This window comes from Scophthalmus maximus, chromosome 2 (genome assembly GCF_022379125.1).
Source record: "Scophthalmus maximus strain ysfricsl-2021 chromosome 2, ASM2237912v1, whole genome shotgun sequence".
NCBI lineage: Eukaryota > Metazoa > Chordata > Actinopteri > Pleuronectiformes > Scophthalmidae > Scophthalmus > Scophthalmus maximus.
In genome coordinates, this window is record NC_061516.1 from 1,574,532 (window position 1) to 1,588,131 (window position 13,600).

A 13,600-nucleotide genomic window follows, 5' to 3' on the forward strand; every position below is an offset into this window, starting at 1 on the left:
CTGAATTGCGCCTACAGGAGGTGGCACCGTCACTGCGACAGCTCGTCTGTGATTGGCTAGAAACAAATACTTGAGAGACAGAGACTGTGACCAATCAGATCAAAGTACTTCTTATATCTTTTTATCCACGTGTCATTTACGCTGGGGACATGTCCCCACCACTTTTTGAAATGGCCAATTTTGTCCCCACCACTTTTTAAAAGTACAATTTGTGAAGAATGTTCTGAAAAAAACTAACATGTAAAATCTCAGGAACAGTTTGTCCATTTACACCTTGTGGGTGTATTTCTGGGGACCCAAGTGGTGCAATATGGACATTTTTTATTAGTAAACTGAATAGAAAATAGAAAAGCAAACATAGTTCCCACATCCCAGCAGCAGGGCACAAGCACTGCACTTGTTGAAAAAGTAATTGGCCTACTGATTCTAAAATGAGCCAAAAACGTGCATACGCTGATCAGAAACCCGAACAAATTCTTGATACATTTTCTTCTTGTGCACGTTTTCCATTCTCTATGTGAACATGACAAACAGCTAGAATAACCTATCAAGCTGGAATAGCCTAAGGTTTACAAACATATTAAGATCATTGCGTCTTACAGTGACTTACAGTACAGTGCAGCTTGTTAAAGAAGTTTCTAATGTCGCCACCTCCCTTTTTCCACTTGGATATGGGTTACTGTATATTAGGCTAGCCAACTATTCTCCTTCACTTTTCTTTTAAAATGTGTAGCTAGCAACATGTACTATAATTTATGACTATCCTGTGGTGGCCGCTGCGTTATTGAGATCTAACCTCCTAAATTGAACAAACTACACCGATTGATTGATTTAACTATGAAATGCACAATATTTTTCTGCGGGGGGAGCAGAAAAATGTAATCTAAAAATTTCCCAAATCACAGACTCCTGAGACAGAATGTGTTGTTGTTTTTTTTCCCTCAGCTGCATTTCTCAACAGGTTTGACTTTCAGTGGCAGTGCCAGAAAGAAAAGAAAAAAACTAATCTTAAAACTGATGAACCAACAAATTACATGTGATAGAATTTCCTGTTGACTCCTACAGGGTCTGACCCCCAGCACAATAGTCTTTCAAAATCTTATGGGAAACACTGAACCCTACAGAGGAGTCTACAAAAGGTGATTGCGATGGTGTGGGTTTTATTTGATTTTATTTTTGGGGGGAGGGGGGCTCTGACCCCAGAGCTGCAGGATCCCAGTCATTATCTTACCTAGGGGACCAAAATGAGTTGACCCTGGGTGTTATTGTCTTCAAGGTTATGATTACGCTGTAGACTTACATTTTAATCCTGTGTCTACTGGTGTTGCTAACAAATAGTAGCCCTATGTTAGTAGTGTATAATAGTAGTGGGGGTGAGGGATAATATATTTTTTTTTATCCGAAAAAACGTTTCCCCACCGCTTTTCAAAACAAAGTGATGCCCATGCTTGTTACTGATAACGAGGTAGGAGCACAGCACTTCACCTCCTGAGGCAGCACGTTTGTTTTGCTTTTTTAATTAAGAAAAAATACATCAATATTCAATTACATAGAGTCAGAAAATAGTTTTAGTTTTATCATGGCAATATTATATTGGAATTTAATTTCTACAATGAGGATCATCACAAAAAATCATCACTCAGACAAAAACATAGATTGTCAAATCTGGATTTGATTAAATAAATGTAAACAGTCTTAGTAAGTTAATGCTGATGGTTTGAGTAATTTCTGTAAAACTCAAGAAGATACAGATGCTGGGGTTACGGTGAATTGTAAAGGATGTTTGAGCACACACGGTAAATACTGCACATAAACAAGTCTGTGAACAGGAATCCCTGCAAAATATGTTCGGGGCTGACACTCGTGATGCTCATGTTAAAATTAGCATAACTAGCATTGTGGTCATTTCGTGGCAAAGATTAAAACAACAATAAAATATGATCAATAATAAAAGCAAGTATCTTGTTGACTCACAAGTTCCTTTTACATGTATTATGTGCACACAGAAGAAAACTACAATATTAAAAAATACTGTTAAGAAAATAGATAAACTACCTAATGTTATAAAAAAATGTGAAAAAAAAGGAAAAAATAAAAACACCCCACAATTGTGTCAGTCATCCACAGGTGAAGGCCAGCAACAGTAAAACTTAGCTGAGATTTGACAAACTAATCCATGAATCCATTTCAGCAGTTTGTCTGTGTGACCAGAGGAGGCTGAGGCTGCAGCAGTGGAATCGTGGTGTAGCTCCATCTAAACACCAGGCAGCTGGATTGTCATCACGAGACAGAGAGTTGTACTCCATCAAATGTTCCAGGAGCTGGTGCATCTTCATAGGAGTCTTTGAGCTCCATCAGAAGACCACGATGTTGTGCCTTCATCATAGGAGCAAGAAGCTCATCCTCCATCAGGACACCAGGCTGCTGGATTTGTGTCATAAGGCTCAGACAACACAACATGGCAGCTCGATAAAGAATGTCAACAAAGAAAATTTGACAATTAGAGAGCGAAAGTTGTTAACAAAGTTTTAACAAATATATTTCATAATAAGAAGCAGATAAATACTGTAAATGAAACATATAAGAGTAAAAGAGTTAGATCATCACACGTTTTAAGAGAAAATTAAGTAAATTACAGTTTGTTTGTTTTTTTGTTTGTGTTATTGGTTTCCTCTGAGGGATTGTGCAGATGCATAACGACTCGTTACATTTCACCACCACACATCTTTTGCTTTAGTTTAGAAAATCAAACTCTGCTGTAGTATTCAAACCAAACAAGTCTTCTTCCTCGATTTTACTAAAGCTTCCACAAGGATGAACAAAGTTTGTGTTTACTGGGTTACTGATGAGAGCTGGTGTAACGCAAAGGGGCCACAGAATAGTGCTGTTCTACAAGTACCTGGTGTCATCTGTGGGCTGTGTCATCCACCATCCCACATTCACCACTGCATGAGCCGTTAAACAGGTTAAACAACCAACACTGAGGTGGTGATTTCTGTTGATGTCAGACTACAATGAGATAAGGATGTTCCACTGAGTCCCAAGCTAGTTGGAACTACTTTCCTCTCAACAAGTTTTCCCAGTGATAACTTCAAACAGTGAATTGTCGCTCAATGCTGTGAGTAAGAAATACAGACATACCATTCACTCACCTCGCCTGTATGTGGGTGCAGACGAGACCTCTTCTTCTCTTTGTCAGATACAAGAGAAGGCCAAGACACCAGAGAAAAGTGACAAAATATGTTTTTTGCATCTTTGCCTTTTTTGCAAAACGAACTGTACAAACAGTACACAGAGCAGCATCATGAAGGATGGGATCTTCCTGTGTCCTGTATCTCTCTGACTGTAATACTGAAGAAAGAAATTAAAAAGCTGGTGTCCTCTCAGGGTGGCTCACCTTCGCCACACACCTACAGTACTAGTCTGTGGCTCAGTCATTGACTTGGACTGAAGCTCGGGGCTACTGCAGAGGGGTCATTTACAGACCTGGCCACCATTAATAGCACTGAAGAAATTAACCAATTTATCAACACAGTTTAATTTGCTGGCAAACGCCCTGAGGTTTGGATTGGCCTGTACAGTGAGATTAAATATAGGTGGTCAGATGGGTACACGGGGAGTGGAGCGGACTAAAGGAACTGGAAACTCTAGCAATGACCCAGACTTTCTTGGAGCCAGTCCGTTCTGTGTGCACATTATGAATGATGGAGGATGGTATGTTAATTATTGCCGTGTAAAACTTGATGCAATGATTGATTGTAATGATATAGCATGGGGTGCTGTATGCTGATCTTTACTTTGTTACATATTATATTAAATATATTTATCGACCATTCCCCTTTTGTACCCAAACTTTAACTGCAGGGTCAATCTCCATACAGGGATATCTTCACAGATCTGTCCACAGGCATGGATCAGTTTGTCCAGAAATCATAACATTTACTGGTCGGACGGGAGTGCCTACTCATTTAGCTACCATACCTTATGTGGTCCATGAAAATGGACGTTATTTTCGTGTGAAAGAAAACTACCTTTTGTCTGCTACACTATCCCTCCTCCTGGTGAGTGCTTCTGTAACGAACCAGTTTAGACCCAAACGCGAGACACACGTAGCTCAGTTGGTAATCAACTTTATTGTAGAGAACACAAGCAAGGCTCAGAGTCAGGGACAGAAGGTAGACGTCTTTTCCGGGATCGTGGCGAGATGGGAAGGTCGGGGACAGCAGGCAGAGGTCTTTACCAGGATTCAGGCGAAACGGGGAAACCAGGGACAAAGGCAGGGTCGTAACCAGGGCTGAGACGATACGGGGAAGTCGGGGGCAGAACCAGAGTCGAAACCAGGAGATCCGTCCGTGGGTTAATGCTGGAAAGTCTGACATGGAGTACAAAGAACAATCTGGCGGTGAGTAACTGAGTGAGAGGAGGTTAAATACAGACCTGATTGGTGATGAGCTGCAGCTGCGGGGCCAGGTGAGGTGATGAGGTGGGTGTAGCTGATTGCTCGTGCGGGACAGAGGGGAGGTGACGTGGGAACCTACTGGGCATGACGGTGGCTGACTGTGACAGCTTCACTGTCCCTCTGCGGAATCAAGAGAACACGTAGAATAACAGTTATACAGTTATAGAGAATGAAGACGAGAAGACGGAGATGGAGGAAGAGGAGGAAGAGGATTGTACTGAAGTCAGTCAGCTTGACTCACAGGTCGCTGTTGGTTCGGTGCGGGAAGAAATGTACCAGGTACAACAGATTAAAAAATTCCTTCAACTAACAAAACACTACAAAAATGCAAAGTTTGAAGACCAATTTGGAGACAAAAAAGTGTTATTAATCTCAATGAGAGCTCAGATGAACCTTAGAGGTGAAGGAGGCTTCACAGAGCAGGAGTACTACAGATTAAAGAATCTGGTTCGCAGGATCAAACTTGAGCTTGTAAATGTTGAGGAAAATGAGGACGTGTAAGACGATCCGTCTGCTGTCTGTATTAACTTTTGTATCGTTTTTAAGGTGTGTGTCTCTCCTCACGTCTGATTTAAGAGTAATTTAAAAATCTCCACTTTTAATATAAATGGTGGCAGAGATGTGAGGAAGAGGGCTTGCCTCTTTGAGTATTTAAAGCTTAAAGGAATAAATATAGCAATGTTACAAGAAACGCACAGCGACACTTTAAACGGGACAGACTAGAGGAGGGAATGGGATGGGGAGGTGGTTTTAAGTCATTTTAGCAGCACCAGCGGAGGAGTAGCTCTCCTGTTTGCAAGAAACTTTCTACCAGAGTCCCACACTGTAGAAGAATGAGTAAAGGGCAGACTTTTAGTATTCAGAGCCAAGTATGAGCTTTTTAATCTGTTTTTTATAAATCTATACGCTCCAAACACCTGATAGAGTTTTTTTAAAATGTGCTCAGTACGGTTTTGAGTGAGTGTGAACCAGAGGAGTATTTGTTTTTAGGGGGAGATTTTAACTGTACAAATGATGATGAACTGGACAGGAATCATAGTGAACCACATGCTGCTTCTAAAAGAACCATGAAGCAGCTGATGGAAACACACAGTTTAACAGATGTATGGAGAGAACGGCATGCGACACAGACGCAGTACACATGGGTTCATAGCAGAGAAAATCTTTTAACTATGGCTAGATTAGACAGGTTTTATTGTTTTAAGCACCATTTTAATGTTTTTAAGGGGTGCGCTATATTACCAGTTGGTTTTTCTGATCATTCATGTGTGTATTGTGATGTTTATATTGCTAATATAAAAAACAGGTCTGCACACTGGCATTTTAACACTGCTTTGCTTTTAGATGCACATTTTAGAGATGTGGGTTTTAGAGACAGACAGGGAGAATTTAGTTCACTGAGGCAGTGGTGGGACCTTGGTAAAGCTGACATCAAGCAGCTTTGTCAACAGTACACTCTCAATGTTTCTCGAGACATTACCAAGTCTATGCAAGATCTAGAGAAGACCATAGTGGACCTGCAGAGTTCTGCGGAGTCCACTGGGAATCGAGGCTGTGTTGAAAACCTCAGGAAAAGAAAAGCCGTCTTGTCAGACCTGCTGGGCTTGAAAGCACAGGGGGCTCTAGTCGGGTCCCGGTTCCAGAGCGCTGCACTGATGGACTCTCCGACAAAGTTTTTTTTCAGCCTTGAGAAGAAGAATGGACTGAGCAGAATGATCCATGCTCTGCGTTCGGCGGGAGGACAGCAGCTAACCACGGCGTCACAGATAAGGGTGAGAGCCGTGGATTTCTACTCCGACCTGTACAGTACAGAGTACAAGAGTACAGAGTACGAGGCCTTCAACATGTTCTGCAGGGACCTGCCCACAGTTTCTGGGGACGACAACCAGGAGCTAGAGGGGCCCCTGACTGAAGAGGAGGTATTCAGAGCACTACAGAGCATGCAAGGGGGAAAAGCCCCTGGCATCGATGGTCTCCCCATGGAGTTCTACAAGACTTTCTGGGAGGAAATGAAAACAGAGATTATGGATGTGTTCACAGAAAGTTTTGGGGACTGCTCACTTTTGCAGAGTTTAAGGAGGGCAGTGTTATCTCTCCTCCCTAAGAAAGGTTACCTAATGGACATAAAGAACTGGAGGCCAGTCTCTCTGCTGTGTTCGGACTTCAAACTGCTGTCAAAGGTCCTGTCCTCCAGGCTCAAACAGGTGATGGACCAGGTCATCCACATGATCCAGACCTACTGTGTGCCCGGCAGGTCCATTGTTGACAATGTGTCATTAATTCGGGATCTTTTGACCGTCTCTGGTTCATTGGATTTAGATACTGGTCTAGTTTCATTGGATCAGGAAAAGGCTTTTGACCAGGTTGAGCACCGTTACCTGTGGAAAGTGCTGGAAAGGTTCGGCCTCAGCCCTGGTTTCATCGCCAAGATAAAGGTAATGTATGAAAACATTGAGAGTGTGCTGAAAAAGAATGGTGGTTTATGTAAACCTTTCAAAGTGACCAGGGGGATAAGACAAGGCTGCTCGATGTTGGGTATGTTATATGCTTTGTCTATCGAACCCATGTTGCACAATGTCCGCTCATCTATCAATGGCCTGGTTTACCTGGTTTTGATACGGCTTTTACTGTATCGGCCTATGCAGACGACATCATAGTTTTTACACAGGATCAACAAGATGTCAATAGTTTAGGACATATTGTTGAGAATTTTCAGAGGATCTCAGAGGCAAAAGTAAACTGGGCCAAGAGTGAAGCCTTGGCAGTGGGGAGATGGGCTGGAGGTCTACCTCAGCTTCCGGGTGGGTTGACCTGGAAGCGAGGGGGGTTAAAGTACCTAGGGGTTTACCTGGGGGATCAAAGAACCACAGCCATGAACTGGGAAGGAGTAGTTGGAAAAGTGGAGGGGAAGTTAAGTAAATGGAGGTGGCTAATTCCCCACATGTCCTACAGAGGCAGGGTGCTTATCATAAACAAATAAAAGCAACTTGGTTGCATCCAGCCTCTGACACAAACTGAAATGTATGGAGCCCCCTGCTGGTCTCTTAAAAGATATACAGTCAACCATCTTAAAGTTTTTTTGGGACGATTTACACTGGTGTTCCTCAATGTGTTTTATACCTGCCAAAGGAGGAGGAGGGGCAGGGATTGGTAGACTTAGAGAGCCGGACAGATGCTTTTATACTACAGTTCATACAGAGATTTTTATTTGGAAATTATGATGTCGTCTGGAGGCCAGTAGCCAGCACCATTTTAAGGGGGGTAGCAGGTCTGAGTCTCAATGCTTCATTGTTTTTGGTGGACTGTGGTTTTATCCCTTTGTCTAAACTGCCTCATTTTTATCAAGGACTTCTAAAGAATGGAAACTTTTTAAATTGTCCAGACTGGAACCTGCAGCATTTCTGTACTGGCTCCTGGAGGAGCCTCTGGTGTGGGGGGCCCGGCTGGATCTCCACGATGGCAGCAGACCTTAGCTCTCCTTAGTCACCGAGAGACTAAGGAGAGCTGGAGTGACAAAGCTGAGTGGGATCGTGGAGGCTGCTGTCCCTGGTTTCCAGAACACAGAGGCAGTAGCCTACCTGCTGGGCCTGAGGTTGGCCCTCCACACGAGTGGAACAAAAGACTGGACAGTGAAGAAAAGGGATGCTGCGGGACTATTTTAATGGGACTGAAACCCCCGATTCGGGAGACCCTTTTCCAGACATTGTTTTTTTAATAAATCATACTGACTCACCAGCACAAAATAAACCACGCACTGCTGCTGATTTTCACATGCAAACTGGAAAGGTTTTTCATAGAAACTGTGTTCTGGCCACGCACAGGAAGAAGCTGAGTGAGAGGAAGGACATGGTGTGGAAGGATAGACTGCCACAAGACAGCAAGCCGGTGCGGAGACTCTTGTACAAGCCTCCACTAAACAAGAGGTCTGGAGACCTGCAATGGAGGATCCTCCACGGGGCTCTGGCAGTAAATCTCTTTCTGTCCAAGATAAATCCCACCGTATCCTCCACATGTCTCTTCTGTCCACACACGAAACCATCATTCACTGTTATCTGGACTGTCACAAACTGAAACCTCTTTTTAACATTTTAAAGACGGTGTTTTTCGACTGTGGGGAGGTTTTTACGGAGACTGCTTTTATTTTTGGTGCCGGCTACAGAAAACAAGATGCAAAGGAGTGGCAGTTGTTGAATTTTATTGTTGGTCAGGCCAAACTGTCAATTTATAAAAGCAGAAAAAACAACATAGAAAATGTGTCCGGACAAGAGCTGACAAAAATGTACGTGTCTCTGGTAAGAGGCAGAGTGAGAGTGGATTTCAGATTCAACTCTCTGATGAAGGACATACAGGAGTTTTTAAACCAGTGGTGTTTCACCACGGCTGTGTGTTCAGTGAAGGAGAAGACCTCATCTTTCACTCATTGTGTTTTTATGACTTTATTTATTAAATACATGTATTTATTTATTTTATGTTTTTTGTATTTAGTGCATTTGTAAAAAAAAAATGTGATGTTCTGGTGATTTTTTAATAAAAGTTAAAATCTCAATCTCTCCCTCTCCCTCGCCCCTCTCTCTCTGTCTCTCTCTCTCTCTCTCTCTGCCCCCATGTATTTACATTACATGTCACTAACTCTGTTTTTTCTCTCTCCTAGTGTATCTCTGACCCCAGAGCTGCAGGATCCAAACCCGTCATTATTATTATTATTATTACTATTATTATTATTAATAACATCATTGCATTTATATGTGTCAGTTTTAAGTATCAGTCTGGTAAAGAATAAAGCAACTGTTATTCAACTTTCCTCTCCCTCTCTTCTCTCCTCCTGTCTCTCCTCTCATCCTCTTTCTGCCCACCTCTCCCCTCTTACCCATTTTTCTCCTCACCCCAACCGGTCGAGACAGATGACCGCCCACAACTGAGTCAGTTAAAAAGGGAGTTTTATTTTTCTCTCCACAGTCGCCAAGTGCTTGATCATTGTGGGATTTGTTGGGTTTTCCTTGTAATATTGTAATGTTGACTTCACTATATAAAGTGCCTTGAGACAATGTATGTTGTGATTTGGCGGTATAAACATAAAATAGAATTGAATTGAATTGATAACATCAAACAACAAAAATGTGGTTGGTGTGTGAATGTAAAAAAATAAAAAATAAAAAACTCCTGCCACAGATGTTTTAACAGATTACAATGCAAAGCAGCCTTAACAATGGATACATGAGTTATCATCATGTCGTCTCCTCTTCTTATAGTGTGATCTAAACATGGCAAATAATTATTCCAGGCATTGAACATGAATAGTGTACATTTGCTGTTTTTTGTTGTTGTTGTTTTTTTTACCTCAGGACAAGGCACGATTTCTTTGTCATGATCAAAAAATACGAATGTTCAAATGTTCCACCAGACAAATGTATTGGAAGCCAAATCACTGTGTCCATTTATGGAGTCACTCTCATCTATCAAATAAAGGAAACAATTGCCTTTTGACCCAATGGCTGCCTTTTATGTTTAACAGCTCCAGGACAGCGTGAAGGAGAATGGACTGAGCGGAGTCACCCTGACGTGAGAGAGCAGCCTAATGGAAAAACATTCTGAGAGGAATCAAAAAAGAGACCGGTTTTGTGAACCAGTATGTAAAACTCAAAGACGCTGATGGGAGGCATTTCATCAAGGATGCAGGCTGAGAGTAATTATACTACTATTATTACGAGTACTTCTACCACCACCACCAACAACAAGAATAACAACAACAGCAACAACAATAAGAATAAGAAGAAATATACATTAAAGTTAATGCTGGGGAATATGTGGTAAGGGATTCTATCAAGTCATTTTGGCATGCCCATGCCTGAGACCCCTACAATATAAAAAATGTCAGCGGTTCTGATGCTTGTGCAAATTTTAATGTATGTAAAATTTCTAATATAAAAATTTTAAATTACATTGACACAAATATCATTAATATGGATCCTTACATTACTCTTAAACCCTGATCTGAAATAATTTGCTTCCTTTCCAACAGGTTCTGCAGATAGTGGCCTTTTTTTAACTGACCCCAAGCAATTGTGAATTTAGAAACTCTTTGTGTTTGGTGGGCTATCCCCGGTCTCTTTTGCTGGGAAGAAAAGTTACAATTAAAAACGTTTAATAAAAAAAAAAGGCATGCTAATTTCTCACACATGTTTTGCATGGACACAGGGATCTCAAAGCCTGGACAAATAAAACCAGATTACATCTTTACAGTTGGGTTTCAAGACAGGTGCGTAGGAAATGCATCATTTTTAATTTCGGTGAATGACACTAATGATATCTAGTGCTACTACTACCACTACTACCAATAATAATAATAATAATAATAATAATAACAGTAAAATGGTAATATACATTTCAAGTATTATTACCACAGAGGAATGTGAAGTTTTACTTAATCAAAAGGACCAATCATAACTCTTATTAATCATTTGGTTACTAAATTTTACTTTGAAAGTTTTCACAGGAAGCAGAGAACAATTCTATGTTCTCTCTCTTCAATTTGTAATTCATCAATCAATAAAATTCAATTCAAATACAGCTCTTAACAACACTCATGTTACTTTTGTCATTTATAATATACAGACACTGAAACAGATTGACTCATTTTATTAGTGATTATTATTAGCCGAGTATAGTTGTTACTTTAGTTTAATGTAGTGCTGTAGTTAATAATTGTGTCCACTGGAGGACAGTAGACTCATATGCTTGTTACACTGATATGATTAGTATCAATTCCTATCAGTGTCGAGTCAAGACAATTTTTATGGATTTGAAGTCTCAAAAATAAAACCTACGGAAGATCAACCATACCATTTTTATATTATGACCTATTTTGTGCAGACACATTATATAATTTTATTTTATTTTAACTCTCAACAATAGTCCCAGTGACGGAGTCAGATGTGGAGGGGATGAACCCTTACTGGTAAAGCACCAGTAAGGGTTCACTCAGAGAGCCTCTGTTCAGACAGTACAGACTCTGTGTCAGGGCTTCATGAAGGACCAGACTTCCACTCTCATCTGTATAACGCAATTGAAAGCCCACCACCTCCACAGGCTTCACAGCCAGAACAGCTGACACATCAAACACATCAAATCCAGATGAGGGTCGCTGGTTCAGGGTCAGCATCCTCTCCTCCAGAGCGGGACTCTCCTGCAGGGTTCCCTGTGAAGCAGTGACACTGTGCAGGGTGACAGTCACGCTGAGGGGATGGGGGTGGAGGGTTTTTCTGAACAGAACCAGCTCGGCACCCAGCATGGAATGGCTCAGACTGCTGAAGTTGAACCAGATCCAGCCAGGAGGAGCACCATTTGGACCTTGGTCAGTAAAATACATTTTTAAAAAATGAAGCAAAGGATTAGCAAAACATTAAATGTATTCCCCCAGTTTTTTTCAAATTAAGATAAGTATACGCATCACAAAGAGTATTAATCAGCCCTTAAAACAGCTACATATCTTCTGTGGCTTCTGCTTCATTTAGCCTCTCATTTTGATTTTTATGGCGCTACTTATTCCAATTGAAAATACACTAATCAATATTGACATATTAACAATATCTGAAATGATAATCTGTGTGACACGATGTGAAAGGCACTCCATGTGCCTGAGCTCTACAGAGCGTTTTAGCCTCTTTTAGCTCATTGTTTTGCTTTTTACAGCCTGAAAACTTACTGTTGGTGTTCCATTAGTAAGTGTATTGGTGTTCTCATTAACCTTGTTTCTAAGAGCAGTCAGTGGGTGTTTTCACTGAGAAAGTTCAGATGAAAAAAAAAGACCTTTTTAAGTAACTTTAGCCCATTGTTAGCAGCTATTTATTGCTAGACAGTGGAGACCAGAACAGAGCTTAAGGGTGAGTGAATATTGGACTCAGATGCCACTCTAAATGAATGCCAATGCTGCTCTATGTCTGAGGCCTTGTAACAAGTTTGATATGTATATACAGTATATTAAAATGCCCCAAAAGGGCTAAAAAGAAAGTGCATTTATTTCTTGTACACTTTATACAAAGGCAGTGCACCATCAATGTTAACATCACAAGATTGTCTCGCATGGGACACTTCATATCTGATAGTGCAACTGCATCATGCAGTCATACAGGAGAGCATCACTTTGTGTGATTTGATAGGTTTTATTTTAGTAGTAATAATAGTAACAATACTAAGTTAAGTTGTTGTAGTTAGTAGTTAGTTATTTAGTCATATGATAGTAATAGACAAAACCAATATAACACTCTCATCTTTAATTTGACATCCTTACCAAGAACACTCCGAAAACTCTGCACCAGTGTTCCATCTGATCTCCCAAAGTCTTCAGCCTCCAGTGAGTCCAAATGCTGAAAGACCCTCTTCATGTAGGGATGTGGTTTGGCCTGATGGCTCGCAGACACTTTATTGATGTGTAGCATTTCTAAAATAGCTTTGTTGAGCTGCTGGTCATCCTCTGCATCTCTGCGGTGACCCATCAGAGACAAGCCTGTGACAGAGCACAGCAGGATGAAAACTAGCGTTGCATGACAAAATCCCAGAACGACCCCTCGAACCATTTTGAATATATTTCTAACCAGTCTGATGCTGTATCTGAACTTCTCGTTCTGTCAGAGTGCTGGTGAAGTTGGTTCAGTGGTGTAACACTCTGAGCACTAATAGGTATGCAGGAACCACAGGGGCTGTCAGGACTTAGTGAAGCAGTCCCATTCTGAAGCTGAGGAATGTGGCTTCCCTTCGCAAAATACTCTGCCATGGACTGTTATGAGCCACAGCTCTGAACAGGCAACCACAGGTTGATGCACTGTTGTGCATCAGTAGGAACAGATTTGGAAATTAGCAAGTTATTAATAATTATCAAAGACAATTATTAATAGTCATAAACATGTTACTAGAAACTAGTAATTTGGGGCACCACCCTGTTAACAGGGACTTATTAACCAATCCTGTGAAATCAGTCTCTAAATGGGTTTTCACTCAAAATATCAATATTTATAACATTGAGAAGGTGAAGGAGTGAATCCCAGCATTAACCCTTGCAACGGGCAGTTTTTACAACACAATATGCACAATATATCACAGACAACTTCTCTTTAAATATAATAGAGTTTATTTAACCTCAGTACT

The 13,600-nt window shown here is 41.0% G+C and overlaps 1 protein-coding gene across 1 annotated transcript; it reads right to left on the reverse strand.

Annotated features, from left to right (window-relative positions):
- Window positions 1-11,033: 11,033 nt before the first annotated feature.
- Window positions 11,034-13,044, reverse strand: LOC118300018. Its single transcript, XM_035624065.2, has 2 exons — window positions 12,747-13,044; window positions 11,034-11,806 (listed from the first exon to the last, which is right to left on the reverse strand). Exons 1-2 carry the CDS (start codon window positions 13,030-13,032, stop codon window positions 11,409-11,411), a joined length of 684 nt encoding a protein of 227 aa, XP_035479958.1. The 5' UTR covers window positions 13,033-13,044; the 3' UTR covers window positions 11,034-11,408.
- Window positions 13,045-13,600: the final 556 nt, after the last annotated feature.

Bases quoted from the DNA above. Each gene is read 5' to 3' on its own strand.
- LOC118300018 (XM_035624065.2), bottom strand. From the start codon at position 13,032: ATGGTTCGAGGGGTCGTTCTGGGATTTTGTCATGCAACGCTAGTTTTC. The intron at 11,807-12,746 runs GTAAGGATGTCA...TTACTGACCAAG, and splicing joins GAGTTTTCGGAGTGTTCTTG to GTCCAAATGGTGCTCCTCCT.